This window comes from Thalassophryne amazonica, chromosome 19 (genome assembly GCF_902500255.1).
Source record: "Thalassophryne amazonica chromosome 19, fThaAma1.1, whole genome shotgun sequence".
Classification (NCBI taxonomy): Eukaryota; Metazoa; Chordata; class Actinopteri; order Batrachoidiformes; family Batrachoididae; genus Thalassophryne; species Thalassophryne amazonica.
Window position 1 is genome coordinate 71,969,394 of NC_047121.1, and position 23,869 is coordinate 71,993,262.

General features: G+C 39.3%; 1 protein-coding gene across 1 annotated transcript in view; it reads right to left on the bottom strand.

The window, feature by feature from the left end:
- The window catches only part of impg1b (interphotoreceptor matrix proteoglycan 1b), a 52,245-nt gene that overhangs the window by 22,605 nt on the left and 5,771 nt on the right, over window positions 1–23,869 (bottom strand). Inside the window, exons 2-12 of the mRNA XM_034195627.1 lie at window positions 19,872–20,087; window positions 16,534–16,700; window positions 16,418–16,446; window positions 14,932–14,966; window positions 14,769–14,812; window positions 14,524–14,673; window positions 12,785–12,843; window positions 12,486–12,685; window positions 12,030–12,392; window positions 11,295–11,914; window positions 7,593–7,682 (exon numbers count right to left, since the gene is read on the bottom strand). Coding sequence (XP_034051518.1) covers window positions 7,593–7,682; window positions 11,295–11,914; window positions 12,030–12,392; window positions 12,486–12,685; window positions 12,785–12,843; window positions 14,524–14,673; window positions 14,769–14,812; window positions 14,932–14,966; window positions 16,418–16,446; window positions 16,534–16,700; window positions 19,872–20,087 — 1,973 coding nt within the window. The remainder of the gene's footprint in view (window positions 1–7,592; window positions 7,683–11,294; window positions 11,915–12,029; window positions 12,393–12,485; window positions 12,686–12,784; window positions 12,844–14,523; window positions 14,674–14,768; window positions 14,813–14,931; window positions 14,967–16,417; window positions 16,447–16,533; window positions 16,701–19,871; window positions 20,088–23,869) is intronic.

The following is a 23,869-nucleotide window of genomic DNA, read 5'->3' on the forward strand; positions in this document are numbered from 1 at the left end:
TCATTCATCTGTCTATTCTACATTTTAAAGGGTACATTGGGTTTTCCAAAGCCTCGACATAATTTCCTGCATGTGTAACCAAACCTTTTCATGTTGTATTGCACATGTAGGTTATTTTTATGAGGGCAGGAACTGCCTTCAAAGTTTACTTTGTAAAAATGCCACTTTCTGATTAAAATCAAATAACATCCAGATGACATAATAAAGCACCAAACATCCATCATTTGCTCATATCAAATCAATTTAAAAAATGAGAATTAAAAATAGAACATTGGGTCCTTAGCTTTACACTGAAGGATTACATACAAATCTAGGCAAACAGTAATCTAGGCAAATGGTAACTGATCAACTGCTCACACTGCAATATCACCCCAGTTCTGACTACACTTTTGTAAATGGAATTTACAAAGAATACACATGTCCTCACAAAAGTCTGTAATCTATGCTGTTTTTGATGCTTTTTTCCATAAAATGGCGCTTACACTGTCACACACTTCCTGCATGCAGACGTGTCACACACGAGCAATCAGTGTGACACCAAACAGACTGGGCTCGTTATAACACAACGTGTGTGGCGCTGGAAATGACTGGCATTACGTAAAGCTGCTTACGGTGAGTCAGAACCCTCTGAGTTCCACGATTACTAAAGCAGACCCTGGTCTCATGACTCAGACTACACTGAGCTGGTTTTACCATCAACAATGCAGATGGAGTAACACAAAATACATAAAGCTGTGTGACTTTGCTATATTTGGTAGGTAGCAGGTTCACTAAGCCTCTTAGTTTTCAACCTAGGCTCTATTTTTAAATGTTTTTGGGCTCATATCTTTCCACTCAGGACACAAACAACAATTTACACAGTGCAATCTTGATTTAGAATGCAAACACTGTCAGGCTAAACAGCTACACTATGTAGGTGGGGAATGTCCACTGGTCATAGGGTCCACTAGTCCTAGGGTCCACTAGTCCTAGGGTCCACTGATTCTAACCTCTTTATATTATTTGATGGTGTATATTATCAATCAATCAATCAATTTTTTTATATAGCGCCAAATCACAACAAACAGTTGCCCCAAGGCGCTTTATATTGTAAGGCAAGGCCATACAATAATTATGTAAAACCCCAACGGTCAAAACGACCCCCTGTGAGCAAGCACTTGGCTACAGTAAGAAGGAAAAACTCCCTTTTAACAGGAAGAAACCTCCAGCAGAACCAGGCTCAGGGAGGGGCAGTCTTCTGCTGGGACTGGTTGGGGCTGAGGGAGAGAACCAGGAAAAAGACATGCTGTGGAGGGGAGCAGAGATCGATCACTAATGATTAAATGCAGAGTGGTGCATACAGAGCAAAAAGAGAAAGAAACACTCAGTGCATCATGGGAACCCCCCAGCAGTCTAAGTCTATAGCAGCATAACTAAGGGATGGTTCAGGGTCACCTGATCCAGCCCTAACTATAACCTTTAGCAAAAAGGAAAGTTTTAAGCCTAATCTTAAAAGTAGAGAGGGTGTCTGTCTCCCTGATCTGAATTGGGAGCGGTTCCACAGGAGAGGAGCCTGAAAGCTGAAGGCTCTGCCTCCCATTCTACTCTTACAAACCCTAGGAACTACAAGTAAGCCTGCAGTCTGAGAGCGAAGCGCTCTATTGGGGTGATATGGTACTACGAGGTCCCTAAGATAAGATGGGACCTGATTATTCAAAACCTTACAAGTAAGAAGAAGAATTTTAAATTCTATTCTAGAATTAACAGGAAGCCAATGAAAAGAGGCCAATATGGGTGAGATATGCTCTCTCCTTCTAGTCCCTGTCAGTACTCTAGCTGCAGCATTTTGAATTAACTGAAGGCTTTTTAGGGAACTTTTAGGACAACCTGATAATAATGAATTACAATAGTCCAGCCTAGAGGAAATAAATGCATGAATTAGTTTTTCAGCATCACTCTGAGACAAGACCTTTCTGATTTTAGAGATATTGCGTAAATGCAAAAAAGCAGTCCTACATATTTGTTTAATATGCGCTTTGAATGACATATCCTGATCAAAAATGACTCCAAGATTTCTCACAGTATTACTAGAGGTCAGGGTAATGCCATCCAGAGTAAGGATCTGGTTAGACACCATGTTTCTAAGATTTGTGGGGCCAAGTACAATAACTTCAGTTTTATCTGAGTTTAAAAGCAGGAAATTAGAGGTCATCCATGTCTTTATGTCTGTAAGACAATCCTGCAGTTTAGCTAATTGGTGTGTGTCCTCTGGCTTCATGGATAGATAAAGCTGGGTATCATCTGCGTAACAATGGAAATTTAAGCAATACCGTCTAATAATACTACCTAAGGGAAGCATGTATAAAGTGAATAAAATTGGTCCTAGCACAGAACCTTGTGGAACTCCATAATTAACTTTAGTCTGTGAAGAAGATTCCCCATTTACATGAACAAATTGTAATCTATTAGACAAATATGATTCAAACCACCGCAGCGCAGTGCCTTTAATACCTATGACATGCTCTAATCTCTGTAATAAAATTTTATGGTCAACAGTATCAAAAGCAGCACTGAGGTCTAACAGAACAAGCACAGAGATGAGTCCACTGTCTGAAGCCATAAGAAGATCATTTGTAACCTTCACTAATGCTGTTTCTGTACTATGATGAATTCTAAAACCTGACTGAAACTCTTCAAATAGACCATTCCTCTGCAGATGATCAGTTAGCTGTTTTACAACTACCCTTTCAAGAATTTTTGAGAGAAAAGGAAGGTTGGAGATTGGCCTATAATTAGCTAAGATAGCTGGGTCAAGTGATGGCTTTTTAAGTAATGGTTTAATTACTGCCACCTTAAAGGCCTGTGGTACATAGCCAACTAACAAAGATAGATTGATCATATTTAAGATCGAAGCATTAAATAATGGTAGGGCTTCCTTGAGCAGCCTGGTAGGAATGGGGTCTAATGAACATGTTGATGGTTTGGATGAAGTAACTAATGAAAATAACTCAGACAGAACAATCGGAGAGAAAGAGTCTAACCAAATATCGGCATCACTGAAAGCAGCCAAAGATAACGATACGTCTTTGGGATGGTTATGAGTAATTTTTTCTCTAATAGTTAAAATTTTGTTAGCAAAGAAAGTCATGAAGTCATTACTAGTTAAAGTTAATGGAATACTCAGCTCAATAGAGCTCTGACTCTTTGTCAGCCTGGCTACAGTGCTGAAAAGAAACCTGGGGTTGTTCTTATTTTCTTCAATTAGTGATGAGTAGTAAGATGTCCTAGCTTTACGGAGGGCTTTTTTATAGAGCAACAGACTCTTTTTCCAGGCTAAGTGAAGATCTTCTAAATTAGTGAGACGCCATTTCCTCTCCAACTTACGGGTTATCTGCTTTAAGCTACGCGTTTGTGAGTTATACCACGGAGTCAGGCACTTCTGATTTAAAGCTCTCTTTTTTAGAGGAGCTACAGCATCCAAAGTTGTCTTCAATGAGGATGTAAAACTATTGACGAGATACTCTATCTCACTTACAGAGTTTAGGTAGCTACTCTGCACTGTGTTGGTATATGGCATTAGAGAACATAAAGAAGGAATCATATCCTTAAACCTAGTTACAGCGCTTTCTGAAAGACTTCTAGTGTAATGAAACTTATTCCCCACTGCTGGTTAGTCCATCAGAGTAAATGTAAATGTTATTAAGAAATGATCAGACAGAAGGGAGTTTTCAGGGAATACTGTTAAGTCTTCTATTTCCATACCATAAGTCAGAACAAGATCTAAGATATGATTAAAGTGGTGGGTGGACTCATTTACTTTTTGAGCAAAGCCAATAGAGTCTAATAATAGATTAAATGCAGTGTTGAGGCTGTCATTCTCAGCATCTGTGTGGATGTTAAAATCGCCCACTATAATTATCTTATCTGAGCTAAGCACTAAGTCAGACAAAAGGTCTGAAAATCCACAGAGAAACTCACAGTAACGACCAGGTGGACGATAGATAATAACAAATAAAACTGGTTTTTGGGACTTCCAGTTTGGATGGACAAGACTAAGAGTCAAGCTTTCAAATGAATTAAAGCTCTGTCTGGGTTTTTGATTAATTAATAAGCTGGAATGGAAGATTGCTGCTAATCCTCCGCCTCGGCCCGTGCTACGAGCATTCTGACAGTTAGTGACTCGGGGGTGTTGACTCATTTAAACTAACATATTCATCCTGCTGTAACCAGGTTTCTGTAAGGCAGAATAAATCAATATGTTGATCAATTATTATATCATTTACTAACAGTGACTTAGAAGAGAGAGACCTAATGTTTAATAAACCACATTTAACTGTTTTAGTCTGTGGTGCAGTTGAAGGTGCTATATTATTTTTTCTTTTTGAATTTTTATGCTTAAATAGATTTTTGCTGGTTATTGGTGGTCTGGGAGCAGGCACCGTCTCTACGGGGATGGGGTAATGAGGGGATGGCAGGGGGAGAGAAGCTGCAGAGAGGTGTGTAAGACTACAACTCTGCTTCCTGGTCCCAACCCTGGATAGTCACGGTTTGGAGGATTTAAGAAAATTGGCCAGATTTCTAGAAATGAGAGCTGCTCCATCCAAAGTGGGATGGATGCCGTCTCTCCTAACAAGACCAGGTTTTCCCCAGAAGCTTTGCCAATTATCTATGAAGCCCACCTCATTTTTTGGACACCACTCAGACAGCCAGCAATTCAAGGAGAACATGCGGCTAAACATGTCACTCCCGGTCTGATTGGGGAGGGGCCCAGAGAAAACTACAGAGTCCGACATTGTTTTTGCAAAGTTACACACCGATTTAATGTTAATTTTAGTGACCTCCGATTGGCGTAACCGGGTGTCATTACTGCCGACGTGAATTACAATCTTACCAAATTTACGCTTAGCCTTAGCCAGCAGTTTCAAATTTCCTTCAATGTCGCCTGCTCTGGCCCCCGGAAGACAATTGACTATGGTTGCTGGTGTCGCTAACTTCACATTTCGCAAAACAGAGTCGCCAATAACCAGAGTTTGATCCTCGGCGGGTGTGTCGTCGAGTGGGGAAAAACGGTTAGAGATGTGAACGGGTTGGCGGTGTACACGGGGCTTCTGTTTAGGGCTACGCTTCCTCCTCACAGTCACCCAGTCAGCCTGCTTTCCCGGCTGCTCGGGATCTGCCAGGGGGTAACTAACGGCGGCTAAGCTACCTTGGTCCGCACCGACTACAGGGGCCTGGCTAGCTGTAGAATTTTCCACGGTGCGGAGCCGAGTCTCCAATTCGCCCAGCCTGGCCTCCAAAGCTACGAATAAGCTACACTTATTACAAGTACCGTTACTGCTAAAGGAGGCCGAGGAATAACTAAACATTTCACACCCAGAGCAGAAAAGTGCGGGAGAGACAGGAGAAGCCACCATGCTAAACCGGCTAAGAGCTAGTAGCTACACTAAGCTAGCGGATTCCTAAAAACACGCAAAGTGAATAATGTGTAAATAATTTAGAGGTGATTCAGCAGAAGGAGTGCTTTAGTTAAGGCACGTAAAGATTACACTGGGAAACAAATCGTAATCTAGATAACTAGATCAATCTAACTGCGCAGATTAAACAGCTAACAGATACAGAAAAACACCGCTGTGCTCCGGAACAGGAAGTGATACAATACCGCAGTGAGAGCCAACCACCAGTAGAGGCAAGCAAGAGGCTCTGGCCCAAACTGATAACCCCAAACTGATTTTAAAGTTCACAAATAAATGCAATACTTTCAAATAGCTAACAAACCAGATCCAGTTTTGTTCAATTTACAAAAATAAAACATATGATTCTGTTGACATATGCCATTATTAAATGTATTGAATTGAAAATCAACAAATATTGATTCAAAGAAATTTAGAGGTGTTTATTTCTTGCTATCTTTTACAAAATATATGAAAAAAATGCCAAACATATTAGCTTTATCCAGAAGTTAGCTGTTTTGGAGTGTTTTCCGGCATCTTGGTTTATTTTGTTAGCTCGAGCAGGACAGCTAATGTCACATTACATTTTAACTCAGATTGGAAGTTGCAATGTCGTGTGTCTCTGCATTTGCATAAAATAGCCTGTTGTGCTTTGCTTCTGTTGCTTGTAGCTAATGTAACGCATATGTTTAGCCATTATGTAGAGTTTAGCCAGTGACAATGTTTGCATTCTAAGTCAATAATGCACCAGTTAATATTGTTTTGAATAGATTAACCAAAACAAAACAAAACAAAAAAAACCATCTAAAAGTAGAGGCCAGGCTGGAAAAATGTGGAGTTCTCCTTTAATATATAACAACATAATTTTGTTTCAAAGAGAACTCAGAAACATGCATTTACATTTGCATAACATACAGTAGATATAATCTCAGCATGTGAATATTACAGCGTGATGTGTCCCACTTGAGCGAATCATCAGTGGTGGGCACAGTTTTGCTAATCCACTAACCGCTAATTAGCAAAGATAACATTTTCGTTAGCAGATTAACTTTTCAGCTAACTTTGAAATCCATCATCAGACCAATTAGGTTCTGCTAAATTTAGTTCCGCTGACTTTCAATCCATTAACAATTTTGTGCTGGTAAAGTGAGTGAATATAACAGTCAAAAATATCTGTAAACCCTAAAATCCTACATGTTAGTTCTGGTTTATGAACGCACAGAGCTAACTAACACTTTCGGTTCACAGGTCAAAGCACAAAAGCGCTGGTAGGTACACTGTGGGCAAAAACGGTCTTGTAAGCAGCTCACAAGTCAGTATTTTTATTTTTCGTGCAATGGTTTTGTGTTTGTGAACGCTATACGGGTGAGCCGTAGCTCCATTAACAGTTCATAAATATATAAAATAGAAATAATGATGATTTCTAATACTGTGATTTACTGCTTTTGATAAAGATGATGACAGTGTTTGGGCTTTTATCTTTTTTATTTATTTATCTTTCGTGTGTTTGTTTTGTGTTTGTGATCACCTTTGAATTTACCCAGCAGCCCTTGCGGCACTTAAACTCAAACATGACTTATCAGTAGCTGACAGTGTACCAAGCGAATACTAAAACTTAGCAGTTAGCAATTACCAGTAACTTCACGCTAAATTCTTTTAATGGTTTATCGGTTTTGCGTTATAAAAGTTAACTTTTCAGTTCGCGGTTTAATCGAAGCTAACTTTTCGGTTAGCTGTGCCCACCACTGCGATACATATTCCACAGATTTTACATTTGTCTTCCATCAAAGCTTTTACACCTTGGATAGAAGAATCCTCTTTTTTTCTCTCTTTTGTTAACACGGGAAAGAATATTGTTCCGACCAGAGTCCACGAAAAAGCCAAAGTTTCAGCATGAATGATTAAGGCAAAAATAAAGAAAAACCACTTGTCAAAATTTGATCCAGATTCTCAGGTAAAACCACAAAAACATGAGCAGCTGAAAGAAGAAATTTCTGGCCTTTAATGTGAGGACAAAAGTTGCCGACTGGATCAGAAGTGTTAGACAAGACAGACATGGTTAGAAAGTGCATTTAGGAAAAGGAAATGGGTCGTGTTCTCTTTGAGGCACAGCGGGATTAGTTCCAATGTGGAAAACTTAAAAAGAAATTAGATAAAAAATACCGGTATAGAGGCTAAAGTCGTCTGTCTCTTGGGTCCAGATTTACTGGAAGCTCCAGGGTTTGGCAAGTCTCTGGTCCCAGAGTGCTGTGTCTAAGTGAAACACAATCATCTGATACAAAACCATTTCCTTCTGGCCGATTTTCAATATTTAGCCATTTATAAGTACACACACACTAGCCATCAAAAGTTTGGTCACACTTTTAAAGTGTGGCCAAACGTTTGATGGCTAGTGTGTGTGTACTTTTTGAAGCAAACTTTAAGTTTTATCACAATGACAATGAAAAAGTTGAGAAAACTTCCAAAATCTAATGGCACCAACTTTGGCTAAAGTGTTTTCCTTGAGTGATATGTTTCATTCCAATTCAACACAATTTGATCCTCGATATCTACGACGGTGTTTTACAGCCACCTTGAGATTTTTTTTTTTTAGACTTTGAGAATAAAGTCGTAATTTTATGAGAAAAAACTTGTAATATTATGAGAATAAAGTTGTAATTTTATGATAAAAAAAACCTAATAATGTTACGAGAATAAAGTGGCAATTTCATGAGAAAAAACTTGTAATATTACGAGAATGAAGTCAAAATTATTACTTTATTCTCATAAAATTATGACTTTATTCTCATAATATTATGACAATAAAGGCATAATATTATGAGAAGAAAGTTGTAATTTTATGAGGAAAAACTTGTAATATTACGAGAATGAAGTCAAAATTACGACTTTATTCTTGTAATATTATGACTTTATTCTCATATTGTGAGATTTTTTTTCTCATAAAATTAGGACTTTTTCTCATAGAATTACAACTTTATTCTCGTACACTCACAGAAATATTTAACCCTAACTTTTGTGTGAGTTGCATAATAATTATGTTACCTATGCAATTTGCATAGGTAACATAATTATGCAATTCAAACAATATACTTTATGTATTTTAAATAAATACTGTCATTATTATTGATTTAGAGTAATTATATTTTATTAATACTAAATACATAAAACTGAGGATTATGCATTTCAAATGAATAGGATTTATTACAGTAATGAATATGCATCATGTAAGGTTTATTTGGTAGGTTTGTATTAAAATTATCTAAAAAAAAAAAAGTAAATGGGAATCTGTCATGTAATAAAATTATATAAATCTTAAAAGTTAGGGTTAAATATTTCTAAGTCATAATATTATGACTTAATTCTTATAATATTACAAGTTTTTCTCATAAAATTACCGTTTTATTCTCATAATATTATGACTTCATTCTTGAAGTCTTAAAAAAACCTCAATGTGGCCCTAAAACACCATCATAGATATCATATGATGGGAGGGTTTTTTCTGTTTGATCCCCAACTTCTCCCACATCCTTTGGCTGACAGAACTGTCCTTTTAGGGTTTGTTTTGGCAGTGGTCACAGTCATTGGGGTCAAAATCTGGAACTCCGGTGTCTTGCTCAAGGGCAACTGGCATACAGGAGTAGTCAGCTCAATCCATCCACCTTGTAGAATTCGGGTAATCTGTACTACCACTTGAGGCGTGATCACCAAACAATTGATTCCACTAATCTCACTATTTGAGTTTGAATGTCTTAGTGTCGGGCAGCATGGTGGCTTAGTGGTTAGCACTGCTGCCTCACAGCGAGAAGGTCATTGGTTCGATTCCCACTTGTGGCCTTTCTGTGTGGAGTTTTGCGTGTTCTCCCTGTGTTTGCATGGGTTCTCTCCGGGTGCTCTGGCTTCCACCCACATCCAAAGACACGCAGGTTTGGTGGACTGGAAACTTTGAAATTGTCCGTAGGTGTGCATCCAGGTGTGAATGTGTTTGTCTATATGTGGCCCTGCGACAGAATGGCATCCTGTCCAGGGTGAAGAAAATGAGATTATTGCATTACTTTATGAAAATGTTTGTGATTTGGCAATTTGATACTGTCTTTAGGAAACCTGGGTTACTGCTGCATTGCCTTCAGAAAATCTGTGAGATTTTAGCATTAAGTGAAGAAAATGTGTGTGATTGCTGTATTAGCCTTATGAAAATGTGTGTGTGATCTTTGTAATATGTATATGTTGCGGACATGAACGAGCAAAGCTCTTCAGCATCTCACCATGTCATTTAGGTCCGTCACACTTTTTTGTTCAGTAAATGTTTCTGGGAGGCATTAGCATGGCTAAAAACCTTTCCGTTTCTGGGGGCTTAGTCCCCCACACCCCCCAACTACCCCACCATTTTAAGCATTTTTATTTATTTGTCTCTCACATGCCTGGAAAGTCCTCACCATCTCATTTAGGTCCTTCACACTTTATTTTCAGTAAATGCTTCTGGGGAGCATTAGTATGGCTACAAACCTTCAAGCCCCCCTTAACCCCCCATCATTTTAAGCGTTATTCTTTATTTGCATCTCACATGCCTGAAAAGTCCTCACCATCTCAATTAGTTCCATCACACTTTATTTTCAGTAAATGTTTCTGGGGAGCATTAGCCTGGCTAAAACGCTTCATGCAATTTACACAATAAATAGTCACTTACTGGCCTTATGTGCTGTCAAGGTGCACGCTGCCTCTCACTTTAACATTCCTGGATTCAATGTTGACTCAACATTTAGCATTTCTTGAGAGAAGCAACAAGATGATGTATGAAGTATGTTTTTGTCATATATATATATATATATATATATATATATATATATATATATATATATATATATATATATATATATATATATATATATATATATAGTCAGAGCTATTTTTGGAGGCAAAAATGTCACACTCAGCTGACAACAATAGGGAAGTGTTTTTGTAGGAGTTTTAGTATTATTATTGTCAAAAATACTGAATTTTACAGAACATAGTAAACAACATGAAATAAATTAGTGTGATTGCTCTCTAATTTACTTTGCATGCTCAGAGAAGCTTCAGCCTAGGGGTCAAGGTTACTGCACCTCAAGGTTGTTTACAGAACAACAGTTCGGTGGTTTGATTCCTGAATAGTCCTACATGCCAAACTGTCCTTGAGCAAGACATTTAACACCAACGTGTTTGCAATCGTACGACAGACTGGCGTCCTGTCCAGGATGTTCCCTGCTTCGCGTTCTATGACTGCTGGGATAGGCTCCAGCCTCCCACAACCCTTAATTGGACTAACCGGTTGAAGATGAGTGTGTGTGTTTGCAATCCCAATGTTTTCGCCCATATAAATTCAAGTTGAGTGAACTCAAAAAGATGGTTGCATCAAATTTAAATCTTCACAGCTGTAAAGTGCACCCTCATGTGCACAGGGGGAGAAACTCAGTTTTTAGCTGCACTGTTCTGCTTTTAAGCCAATGTAGTGTCGCTCCATAGCTCAGCTTGTTCCTACAAATCAAATCAAATCAATTTTATTTATATAGCGCCAAATCACAACAAACAGTTGCCCCAAGGTGCTTTATATTGTAAGGCAAAGCCATACAATAATTACAGAAAAACCCCAACGATCAAAACGACCCCCTGTGAGCAAGCACTTGGCGACAGTGGGAAGGAAAAACTCCCTTTTAACAGGAAGAAACCTCCAGCACAACCAGGCTCAGGGAGGGGCAGTCTTCTGCTGGGACTGGTTGGGACTGAGGGAGAGAACCAGGAAAAAGACATGCTGTGGAAGTCCTACAACAGCAGATATGAGAATGCAGCGTGCAGCATCATGATATCCAGCATAAACGCTTGTGTACCTACCAGCTCAAGAAAGGTATTCTCCAGTGACTTATACTCTGGGGAGCTTTTGTTGAAGAGGTCATCAGAAAACATCATGTTTGTGACCCTCAAGCTAAAGAAAACCACTAACTCTTTACTCTTCTCCACTGCAGTCATCACAGGGGTGATGGATTGTCTTATAGCTGGTGCTGCTGTGGATTCATATGGATGTTCTTCTGACTCTGAGGGGAATCCGCCATCAAAGTCTTCTTCCAAGTGTTCAATCACTTCATCTTCTGTCCTGTTCTGGTTTTGCCCCATACCTTCTTGAATATTTTCTGCAGAGGGGTCCGTTGACACTGGAGTTGTTCCGCTGTGACCTCCACTGGAGTCATCATCACGCTCCACAGAGGGTGGTACAGAATCTCGTTCAGATTTTGGTTCAAGTCCTTGGACTGCATCCTCGTGAGATGATGGTGTGAAGACAACAGTAGTAGTAGCAGGTACCTGTGGAGCAGTTGGTACCTCAGACTCTGGCAAGTCAAGAATAACCTCAGTAGGGGCATCAGTATTCACTCCTTCAGGTTTGGATGCCGCTGTTGTCAAGTAAAGGTCCTCGTTTTGGTGCTCTGGATGGTCCCCACTGACTACATCTTCTGGTACTTTTAGAAGAGATCAGAAAACAAAGTTTCTGATGGTAAAAATGTACATGCTATCCAGGTTAGGTCTACTTATTCTACGTAATTCAACAGTTTAAATGTGTTGCTTTTGACTCACCTGTGTCAGTCGGTGGTATGTTCTCCACTTCGGGCTCTTCTCCGCTACCTGTGCTGCTCTCCGGCAGCTCTGTGCCTGGTGCTACAAAAGAGCTGCTCTCCTTGGAAGCATCCGTGGACGCCTCCTCTACTGCTGCCATTAAAGGCGTCTCCTCAGTGAACAAAGAAGTGGACTCTGGGGGGATGTTGGGGATGAACGGAGGTGTCCCCGGTTTGGTCGTAGAAGCTTTTAGAGAGTTCTCTGTAACAGCCGCTGTGGGAAGGAAGATCTGTACAGGAGAACTGTCCAGTACTGAGGTCAGTCCAGCATTGTCTTCAAATATCACTTTTAAGCCATGCTCGTCAACTGGATAAACCGTGGTCACTGAGGAGGTAGAATAATATCATTCATGAATCTGGGTTAATTTGCCGAAACACTTACTTAGCTTTAAATCCTTGTGTTTGATGTTGTTCTTACCATCTTCAAAGTTGAGAGTCTGTAGGTCCAGCGGTAAGGATGCCTCATCTTTTAAGGCTTTTACAATAATGTGCTTCAGTTTAGGCCCATTTATGTCCCCGCGTGCGTCCGTGCCCGATGCCACCGTGCCGTCAGGATCGTCACTGAGCTCAGTGTTTCCATTAAAAACCACAATGCAACGCATAGACATATCCTCCGATCTGAGAAACACAACACATCACGAAGGTGAGAAATTAATTTGTCGCATCTGCAATTTGGTGTTTTCAGCCAAACTTTCAGGAAAACCATTTTCAACCCACCGAACTCCCAGAACACGAATTTCTTTGAATCCTGGAACCTTTCGAAATACATCAACCAACTACGAAAACAAAAGAAGGTCACAGTCAGTAATTGTGAACTAAACATCAGCATTTTGGTGAACAACCCGCTGAGAAAAGCTTTGCATTCTGCTTGTTTTTGGTTTATATTCAAACACCATTGCTTGAATGATGTCAATAAACAGCAAAGTTGGTGGTGACTTAGAACGTTGCTGCAAACGTTTTAACGCTTAAACAGTGGTGGGTACACTTCAACTTATCAGCTAACAGCTGATTAGCAATGCTAACTTTTTAAAACTCAGCTGATTAGCTTTTCCGCTAACTTTGAAAACCATTTGCAGACCAATTAGCTTCTACTAAATTTAGCTGTGCTAACTTTATATCTACTAGCATAGTTTGAATAAAATTAAATTTTGATAAAACATTATAAACCCTAAAACCATACATTTGTTACTGTTGGAACTTAAAGACAAATCCAAAAAGCAAAACTGACGCATCTCGTGAAGCCAACATCACCTCAAGGAGATGATGGAGCAAGAGTTCAAACAATGAATCAGTGCATTAATGCACAAATTAGATCATTAAAATTATTTTGGAAACTACTGTTTAATTTCATTTGTTCATTTCATTATTGATATTTAGCTTGATAATCAGTTGATCTTGCCATGCTAAACCTTTTAGGGAATCCCTGTGTTTACACTACAACAATATAAATTTTTGGGTATTTCAGTCTTTTTTTCAAGGTTTTAGAACAACTACAAAAAAAAAGAGCTAAAGCTCAATTCACATAATAAAAGTTGGCGGTTATCGGTAGATTCAGCTAAATGTTTTACCGCTTTAGTTTTGCCTCAGTCAGCGAAGTACCTGTTATCAAAGCTAACGTTTAAGTTAGCTGTGCCCACCATTGCATTTATAACAGCGCTAAATAAGAATCCCTTTACTATAATTATAAATACTGAAGTAGAGCATCTAAAAAAAATAAAAAATAAAAAAATTGTGCACTGTGCATTTTTTTTTCCTTTAAACTTAAGGTGAAATTTGAGACCACCTTCAAAATCAGACATTTAGCTTCAACTTTTTGAAAAAAAAAAGCTTGTCATGAATTACCAGGTTACGAATTACGTACTTCAGACTGCTCAACAGTCAGTTACATAGAAACAAAATGCTCCGCGTTCCACAAAGGAACAGGTTTGAGCACTCAGCAAAAGCCATAAATGAAATTTGCTCCAGTCTCATATTGATTGGCAAATATCGACTGGCCGTCTGTGCACTACTGTCAGTCAGCTGTTTGTTTCAAGTCTTTGTTAAACGTAACTCAAGTTATTGCTTAAACAGGTGACACAAAATCTTAGCAACAATAAAAACTGGATCACAAGGACGAGAGAAATGCAGAAGTATTATGACTCAATGGAGTTTATTCTGACCCGGTCGAACATGTGCGCCATCCTCTTTATTTCAGAAATTATCAGGTGGACCACAGCGGAACCGGCGCACAATGGAAACAAGTGTTTTTCACTTTCTTGTGCTATCTGTGTATTTTAATGTGCAATTACATATGTACTTTCTACATTATTTTACTAAATAAACTCAATCAGTCAAAGGTAGACTTCCAGATGCTGTGTGTTCCAGAACATGTCCAAGATCATGTGAAGTAGCAGCTCCTACCTGGAGAGCCTTAGTATGTGTCTGTAAAGTGTTAGTGCCTTATCCTTAATTCTCACAATTTCTTTGACCGCTTGTGTGATGTCATTGTAGTGCGTTGCTCCGGGATCTCTGAGCAGCATGCTGTATGTCGGATCTACGATGGTAATGCTGAACTTCACAACATATTCGTCATACTGCTCTGGAATCATGTTGTTCTCCTCTTTCATCTGGTAATGCAAAAAAATAATAATAATTAAATTATACTGCCCATACAAATTCAACGCATTACATAAGCAAAGTAGATCTTTGTGGATTAACTTACATCGGCTTCAGTTGGAAGTAAATCCAGTGGGGGGGTCCAGAAACCTGAGGTGGAAAACTCACAACTTGATATTTGATATTAAAAAATATGTTGGTACCAATAAAATTTTTATCTTGTTGGAATGTTTTGCTAAATTGTCTTGTGCACTTTATGTGTGACTTACAATCTCTTTCTGGCTCAGGAGTTCCAGCAACAATTCTGGAAATGAAATATTTGACCAGTCTTTAGTTTCTCTTCTAAGTACTGCATTCAACAAAATATTATACCATAAGTGAACCACTCAACATTTTGCTATGCTGGATTCATTTTCTTACTGAATAAAGTAACAAGGACTTTGTCACTTTATTCATGTCATGTATATTTGTCGTGTGTATGTATATTTTAACACTGTGGTGACGGCTTTGACGGTTTTATTGCTCGGAAAATTCAAACTCTGACAATTATTTTTTATTTCACACGAACAAAGCTTAAGTTACTGCAGTTAATTTGCACACTACTGCTCATCATCGTTTCATACACATGAGCAGATATTAGTTCAAAGGATAGTTCATCTTTTGGGATTAAATTCTGCACTATGAAAAACCTTAAACACCCTCAAAGTCAAGTCTGGGAACATACACTGGTGTCTCATGTCTTTGAATCCATCACATCACAAAACCCTAAAGTTTCTGTGTACATGTATTAATTATTATTAGTAATAGTAGTAGCAATCATAGTAGTAGTAGTAGTAGTATGTATGTATGTATGTATGTATGTATAAAGAACCCAAATAAAAAGAATTTTCAAATACTGGGGCATATGTTTTAAAAAGTAGTCCATTTAAGAAATTAAGCATTTTTCAGATTAAAAATTAAAAACTTTGTAGATTTACAGCCCAACACAGACTATTCAAAGACAACAAACAGTGGATAATAGTCAATAAATTACAAATGGATCAACATGATGTTCTTGTAAAATTTGATAAAAGTAAAAAGTAGTAACATCTGCATACATTTATTTTTTGATTGATTGATCTTTAATGATTAGCAGCCTTGACTGCAGCTAAATTATTTTAAATTAAAATGATTTTAATTGTTTTTAACAGTATGATTGATTTATGACAAAAAAATACATGAATGAACCAATATGTTAAGTTGGCCTTATCCTATCTTATTTTTATTTATCATAAAAACTGGTCAAATCTAGATCCACACTGAAAAAGTAAAACTTAAAAAAAAATAATAATAATAACAATAAATAATTTTCTTGTGTTTCTAATTGGGAAAACACAAAACAATTATATTATTTGGGCACATTCTGATCATGTGCAACTGATGTACGTATTTCAAATCATTATGTCTTTTTTCAGTGCAGATGTGGTTATTCGCGATATGGGGCAGGATTTATGAATCACAGACCTAGTTTATTTATGCAGTGCCAAGTCACCGCATACCAGTAAGGCACCTCAAGGCACTAACAAGTCAGGCTTAAACATTATTTGTCTTATCTACAAATGTCAAGATAGTCAAATCAGCGGGACAACCAGAATGACACCCCACAGCTTTCAAGCTTGATTAATGATGAAATTAACTTGAAAAATTGCTCCTTACATACAAAACAAGATATGGTTTTAAATGCATTTTAAAAGAAACAGCAGTGAAAGCACGTACCCGTCCACTTCAGCCTGCTCAGCCACTCTCTGTAGGAAAACACAGTACAGTTGTGCACAGTTATCTCAGGGGGGAAAAAACACACACATTATGGTGTAGTCCTCTATGGCACTCACTCTGGCAACCAAATCCAGGTGCTCCTGAGAGCTGCTAAAGTTGAGAGCCAGGTCGTCCATGCAGAGATTTTCGTGTTGGCAGGCGTAAACCCAGGTTTTGTACTCCTCTGTGTCTGGAACTCTGTCCAAGAAGATACGAAATGCTTCCCAGATCGCTTCCTGACAAACTGCAGAGAAATCACAAAACTCATCTGAGGTGTTCTTTAAATGTGTGTCAGTGATTACAGAAGTCAAAGCATCAAACACGTCAAAAAATACAGTTAGGATCGAGTGTTTTGATCACAGTGGCTGAGGAGCCCCCCACCCCAAATCAATGAAAAAATTGCCAACTGCACAGTTGCAGTAAAGAGAAATAAGATCAATGAGGATTTTTATACATCGCTGTGCGTGCTGGGTTGGTTATAAAGTATTGATCAACTCTACATTGTCCGAAGACAGACAAATAAAACCTACAGGACACCCAGAGAGTACATAATCCAAAAGTAATCTGAATACCCTGTTTGACTATTAGCAGAATATTTCAAAAAGGTTTTCAATGAAATCCTGTGGATGGAGGGGCTATGGGTCGAGGAAAATATTAGATTTTGACAAATCAGTGTGATGTTACAAAAAGAATTTAATCACGCTCACCCTCAGAATTTAATTAGTGCTCCTCAACCCGAGAACCAACCCTTCTCAAGAGGAACTAATATGAGGTCTGTTAGAAAAGTATCCAACCTTTTTATTTTTTTCAAAAACCTGATGGGTTTGAATCATGTGTGCTTGCATGAGCCAACCTTGAACCTTCGTGCGCATGCGTGATTTTTTTCACACCTGTTGGTTGCGTCATTTGCTTGTAAGCAGCTTTTGTGTGAGGATGGGTGGAGTCTCTCGGCGTTTTTTCTTTGCAAGGAAAATGGCAGAACGACTGGAGCAGCGCGACTGCATCAAATTTTGCCAGAAACTGGGCGACAGCCAGGTGGAAACCATTTGGATTATTCAGACGGCTTTCGGTGACGATCCTCTGGGCATCACACAGATTAAGGAGTGGTACAACCGGTTTAAAGACGGCCGCACAACGGTGGAGAGCGAGCCATGCTCCGATCGGCATCAACACGCTGAAACGACCAGATCATTTCCAAAGTGAATTCTGTGGTGATGTGGGACCATTGTGTGACTATCCGAGAAACTGCAGAAGAGGTGGACATCAACACTTTTTCGGCACATTCCACTGTGACAGAAGATTTTGCCATGAAAAGAGTTGCAGCGAAATTCATCGGCACGAAGCTGATGGCGCAGCAACAGCGCCTCCGTGATGAAGTCTCACAGGACAGACAGCTTTCGGTGGCTTTTCAGTCGTGTGACTATCCAAGAAATTGTGGATGAGGTGGGCATGTTACAACATGTCCTGTGAGGCTTCAACACGGAGGCGCTTTTGCTGCACCATCAGCGTCGTGCCCAAGCCATCGGCATGAATTTCGCTGCAACTCTTTTCATGGCAAAATCTTGTCACAGTGGAATGTGCCGAAAAAGTGCTGATGTCCACCTCTTCTGCAATTTCTCTGATAATCACACGACGGTCCCACATCACCACAGAGTTCACTTTGGAAATGATCTGGTCATTTCAGCATGTTGATGGCTGCCCGGAGCGCGGCTCGCTCTCCACCGTTGTGCGGCCGTCTTTAAACCGGTTGTACCGCTCCTTAATCTGTGTGATGCCCAGAGGATCGTCACCGAAAGCCGTCTGAATAATCCAAATGGTTTCCACCTGGCTGTCGCCCAGTTTGTGGCAAAATTTGATGCAGTCGCGCTGCTCCAGTCGTTCCGTCTTTTCCTTGTAAAGAAAAAAACGACGAGAGACTCCACCCATCCTCACACAAAAGCTGCTTACAAGCAAATGACGCAACCGACAGGTGTAAAAAAAATCACGCATGCGCACGAAGGTTCAAGGTTGGCTCATGCAAGCACACGTGATTCAAATCCACCAAGTTTTTGAAAAAAATAAAAAGGTCGGATACTTTTCTAACAGACCTCGTATAATAGGGTAAGTTCTTGCTGCTTCTCCATTGTTGCTTGGAGTCACCACAGCGGATCAGCTATGGATCTCTGTGGTGATTTTCCAAAGATTTTATGCCGGCTGCCCTTCTTGGCACAACTCCACATTACAAGGAGAATGGATACAGGTGGTCTTGAACCGGGACCTTTCTGCTTTGTAAGCAAGTGAACTGACCACCTAATAATATGATATAATTGGGAGTGGTGGCCAGGTGCTCAGTGCTCTTGGTTTCAGTGCAGAAGGTTCCTGGTTCAAAACTCACCACTGCCACATTTCTCCATGTAATGTGGAGTCATGTCAGGAAGGCCTTTTGGTGTCAAACTTGTGCCAAATCAACATGCAGACCCACTTTAGATCTGCTGTGGCAACCACAAATGAAAAACAAGGGAGCAGCGGAAGGGTTTTACTTTTTTATAATATAATTTATTTCAGCATAATACTAAACTATTTTAGTGTTAAGATGTATAATACAATGTAAATCATATACTAGCATAATAATAGTATAGTATAGTACAGTATGGCATAGCATAACATTTGAATGAGTGTTATTGTAGTATTGAGTAAACTTTTTGATATTCCATGATTTTTCAAAAAACGTAGTGTTGGATTTTATTTATTTGTTTGTTACTTCAACAGAAAATTGAATTGGAAATGTCCAAATATTCCTACTCCAACAATAACCACAGGATTTTTTTTTATTTATTTATTTATTTTTTGCACCTCATTCATTAATAATCACACAAAAAAAACTTTATTTTTAAAATTTGGATTAAAAACAAAACAATGTTCTTGTCAGTGGTGGAAGACAACCTAAAATAAATTATGTTCTTTCATCAGCTAAAACAAATTGTGTATTTTTAAATGTGAAACATAGTTGCATATCTTAAGTACTTGCACATATGGGATATTTAGCAGCTGCTTTTTTTTATTATTATTATTAAATATTAGACACAATAAATGCACATAGACATTTTGCACAGTGCTGTATTTAGTTAACATAGTAATTTTTTTTCTTACAAATATAGGGTATATTTTTGTATGATCCTGATTCCATTTTATTGTTGTAATATTTAATTTCCCATACAGGTGTGTTTTACCTCATGTCATCATGCCACAGCATTTGTAATTATTTAGTCTCTTTTGCCTCTTTGCAAACAATGCTACAACCTCAAAAACCCATCAATGCAAGCGGCTATTTATTCATCTGCAAAATTCAACCGCTGCCTTTCTTTCGTCTCATTTAAACAGCATCAATATTTTATCAAAAGCTTATTTCAGCATCACGTGGTATATTAGGACTCACTTCTGAGCTTGTAATAGGCCCGATGGCTGCTGCTGATGGCTTTCATAGTCTCTTGGGGACACACTTTGACCCCTGTGTTGAAGAGCGTTGACCTCCTGGTTCGATGGCGGTCTTGTACCGCTCTGATATTGGTCGTGTGTCTGATCGGTCTGGAGGCTTCCAGAAAGTGTCGATACTTCACATCCCTGAGTCCAGATAAATTGTAGTCGTGAAGGTCTGTAAAAGCAGCCAGTGAGTAAAGTGTACTGAGAGGAAGAAACAATACTGCACTAAACACAAAGTGGTTGGTGACATTAAACTAAAATATACTGGGTTGTTTGCAGTATTTTTTGTCCAGGTGTGAATTTTAAACACATTAGATTTGTGACCCACTAACTTTGTTGTCCTTTTTGCGTGAATCCTAGGGCCAGGATATAACAAACCACTGCTCAGCAGGATTTGATTCCGCAGCCACTTAATCCACACCGTTACCTCCGTGGCATCTGGCCAGACCTCTTGATTAGCTGTGCGCTCTGGTGCCATCCTTGAAGACACCATGAAATGTCCTCTTTATTTAAAAGGGGTTGTATTGTATAATCAGGACCCTCTGTAATTAAACAGTTACACAGTATTTGAAGTTGTGGCTCGATACATCACCGTAATAAAATTAAATACTTGTAGTTTTAGCTTTAATTCAAGGATTTAATGAAAATATTACCTTAACCAATTAGGAATTATAACCACTCTGTAGCAGTGTTTTTTGGCATTAACTAACAGCTAGCAAGTTGACATTTGAGCCCAATGCCCTTGACCCTCACCCAAAAGATTCGCCTCTGACTGATTTTGCCAGGCCAATACTGGAATCCACCTAGGCTTGTGCCACATTTGGTCCATGTTGGGTTGAAATTCAAATTCCTTCACCTTTACTAAAAACTTTTTTTTTAATTGCATTTACGGTACCAAGTTTCACTGATATGTCAACGGCAGACATGACATTGACCCAAATGATTGACCGTTGGCAAATTTAACCTTGCTGGGCAATTCAAGAATCCTCCTCACATGCTCCTATGTGGAAGACGTTTGATGTAAATCCTAGAAGGAGAGAGCATATCTCACCCATATTGGCCTCTCTTCATTGGCTTCCTGTTAATTCTAGAATAGAATTTAAAATTCTTCTTCTTACTTATAAGGTTTTGAATAATCAGGTCCCATCTTATCTTAGGGACCTCGTAGTACCATATCACCCCAATAGAGCGCTTCGCTCTCAGACTGCAGGCTTACTTGTAGTTCCTAGGGTTTGTAAGAGTAGAATGGGAGGCAGAGCCTTCAGCTTTCAGGCTCCTCTCCTGTGGAACCAGCTCCCAATTCAGATCAGGGAGACAGACACCCTCTCTACTTTTAAGATTAGGCTTAAAACTTTCCTTTTGCTAAAGCTTATAGTTAGGGCTGGATCAGGTGACCCTGAACCATCCCTTAGTTATGCTGCTATAGACGTAGACTGCTGGGGGGTTCCCATGATGCACTGTTTCTTTCTCTTTTTGCTCTGTATGCACCACTCTGCATTTAATCATTAGTGATTGATCTCTGCTCCCCTCCACAGCATGTCTTTTTCCTGGTTCTCTCCCTCAGCCCCAACCAGTCCCAGCAGAAGACTGCCCCTCCCTGAGCCTGGTTCTGCTGGAGGTTTCTTCCTGTTAAAAGGGAGTTTTTCCTTCCCACTGTAGCCAAGTGCTTGCTCACAGGGGGTCGTTTTGACCGTTGGGGTTTTACATAATTATTGTATGGCCTTGCCTTACAATATAAAGCGCCTTGGGGCAACTGTTTGTTGTGATTTGGCGCTATATAAAAATAAAATTGATTGATTGATTGATAGTGAAAACCTAAAATTTTAACCATGGCCCAAACTACCTTTACCTCAATGATTGACTTTTGACAAATTTGACTTTGCTGGGTAATTCCAGAATCCACCTCACACATTTCTATGTGGAGCATATTTGATGCAAATCTGAGTACGTAAGTCCCTTCGGCTGCTCCCTTGTTTGCACTCGGGGTCGCCACAGAAAATCCAAGGTGGATCTGCATGTTGAATTGGCACAGGTTTTACGCCGGATGCCCTTCCTGACGCAACTCCACATTACATGGAGAAATGTGGCAGGGGTGGCATTTGAACCCAGAACCTTCCGCACTGAAACCAAGTGCATTAACCACTTGGCCACCACCCCTGCTCCTATGTGGGCCACGTTTGATGCAAACTACATTAACCTCAATGATTGACCTTTGGTAGATACAGAACCCATCTGCAGAAGATGTGTGCCAAGTCTTGTGGACATCAACTGTAATTTTGACCATTGCCTAAAGAAGTCCTTTAATAGCAACTCTGGTGGTTGACCGTCATCAAAACTTGGGTTCTCAAACTTGCACGAGCAACCAGTAGCATGTGTGAAGAGAATCAACCACAGATCACTCTTTTTACTTCTACTACTTTCTTCAGCTGTGCTCTTAAATGCAAAAGGTGGAGTAAGTGTGTCCCTTTTGGGCTACTGTATTAACATGGCAGTGCAACATGGTGGTCTGCATGAGGGGGTTTGCTCCCACATAGAGACTACACTTAATCTAAGTGTATGAAAACACATCTCATTGTGGTGATGTTGCACTCATGTAGACATCATTACAATTGCTAATATTCCCTTTCTGCTAATAAACACCACTAAATTATACACACTGTAGCTTTAAGAAATAGAAACAGTGTGGTTCTGTATTGTATATAGAGGAGGCATTTCTCAAAGACGGAGTGTAAGAAACCTTGGGTTTATCTTTGATTCATCACTAAATTTTGATCAAATGCAGTTTGTTTGTTTGGTTTTGCTCAATTCTCAATTGCAAAAATCAAACATTTCCTCTCACAGAATGACTTGTAGACAGTGATCAGTGCCTTCGTGACATCAAGGCTGGATTAGTCGAACTCTCTCTATGTAGGTCTTCCCACACTCTCTTTTGGCATGGGTTCAGTTGGTCCAAAATGCAGCAGCCTATCTGCTCATGGGATCTAAAAAAGTGTGATCACGCCTGTGTTGTATTTGCGTTGGTTGCCAGTTGTGTTCAGGATTGAGTTCAAGGTCTTACTGTTGGTTTTCGAGGCTTTGCGTGGGACTACTCATGAATACATTCAGGACCTCTTAGACCTCTACTCTACTGGAAGGAAGTTCAGGTCATCACAGCTCTTTTTGCTTTTCCATGCACGCCTCTCAAAACCAAGAGAGATCGTACCTTTTCTGTTATTGCTGCAAACAAATAAACAACAAAGGATCAAGAATCTGAATTATAATCAACAGGAAAATGATTCCTTCCTGTTGATAATCTTGATCATTCCACCAAATTCCATAAATCACAGAGAAACGTTTACAGTAATCCTGCTTGCAGTCCAGCAATCTCAGTTGGTCACATTAGCTCCTTGGCAACGTCTGACATGGACCTTAAGCTCATTCACAAAATGGTCATTCCACACCATTTCACAAGATCCTGCACCAGTCAACATGCGCTTACTGTACACGTCGGCCCGCTGAATCGAGCTGGTTTGTAAGAAAGCCGTGTATTGTGATGTCAGGTGGCAAACCTCAGAGGACTTATTAGGACATTAAACCAGGATTTATGAGACCCAAACCTCAGATTCCAGGTTATCAGACCCAGCTGTGCCTCCCCTGGCTGACCGAAGGTGTGGAAAATAAAAACACAAAGTGAGTGCAGATAGTGTGACGTTTGTGACAGTTGTGTTTTTTTTAGATGTTAGATGAAGGAACATTTCTCATAAAAAGTTTTTGGTTACATCAGCAGATGTTACAGCAACTGATCCAGTATGATCGATCCAGTAGTGTGCAAAGTCTTTTAAGCCCCCTAGAATTTTGACAGAAATATATATATATAAAATTCTTTATCTGCATCAATAATAAATAAATAAAATCTTATTTGATGTATCCAAGCATTCCTATTCCAATGAAAATCCAAACATAGTTTTACCTCCA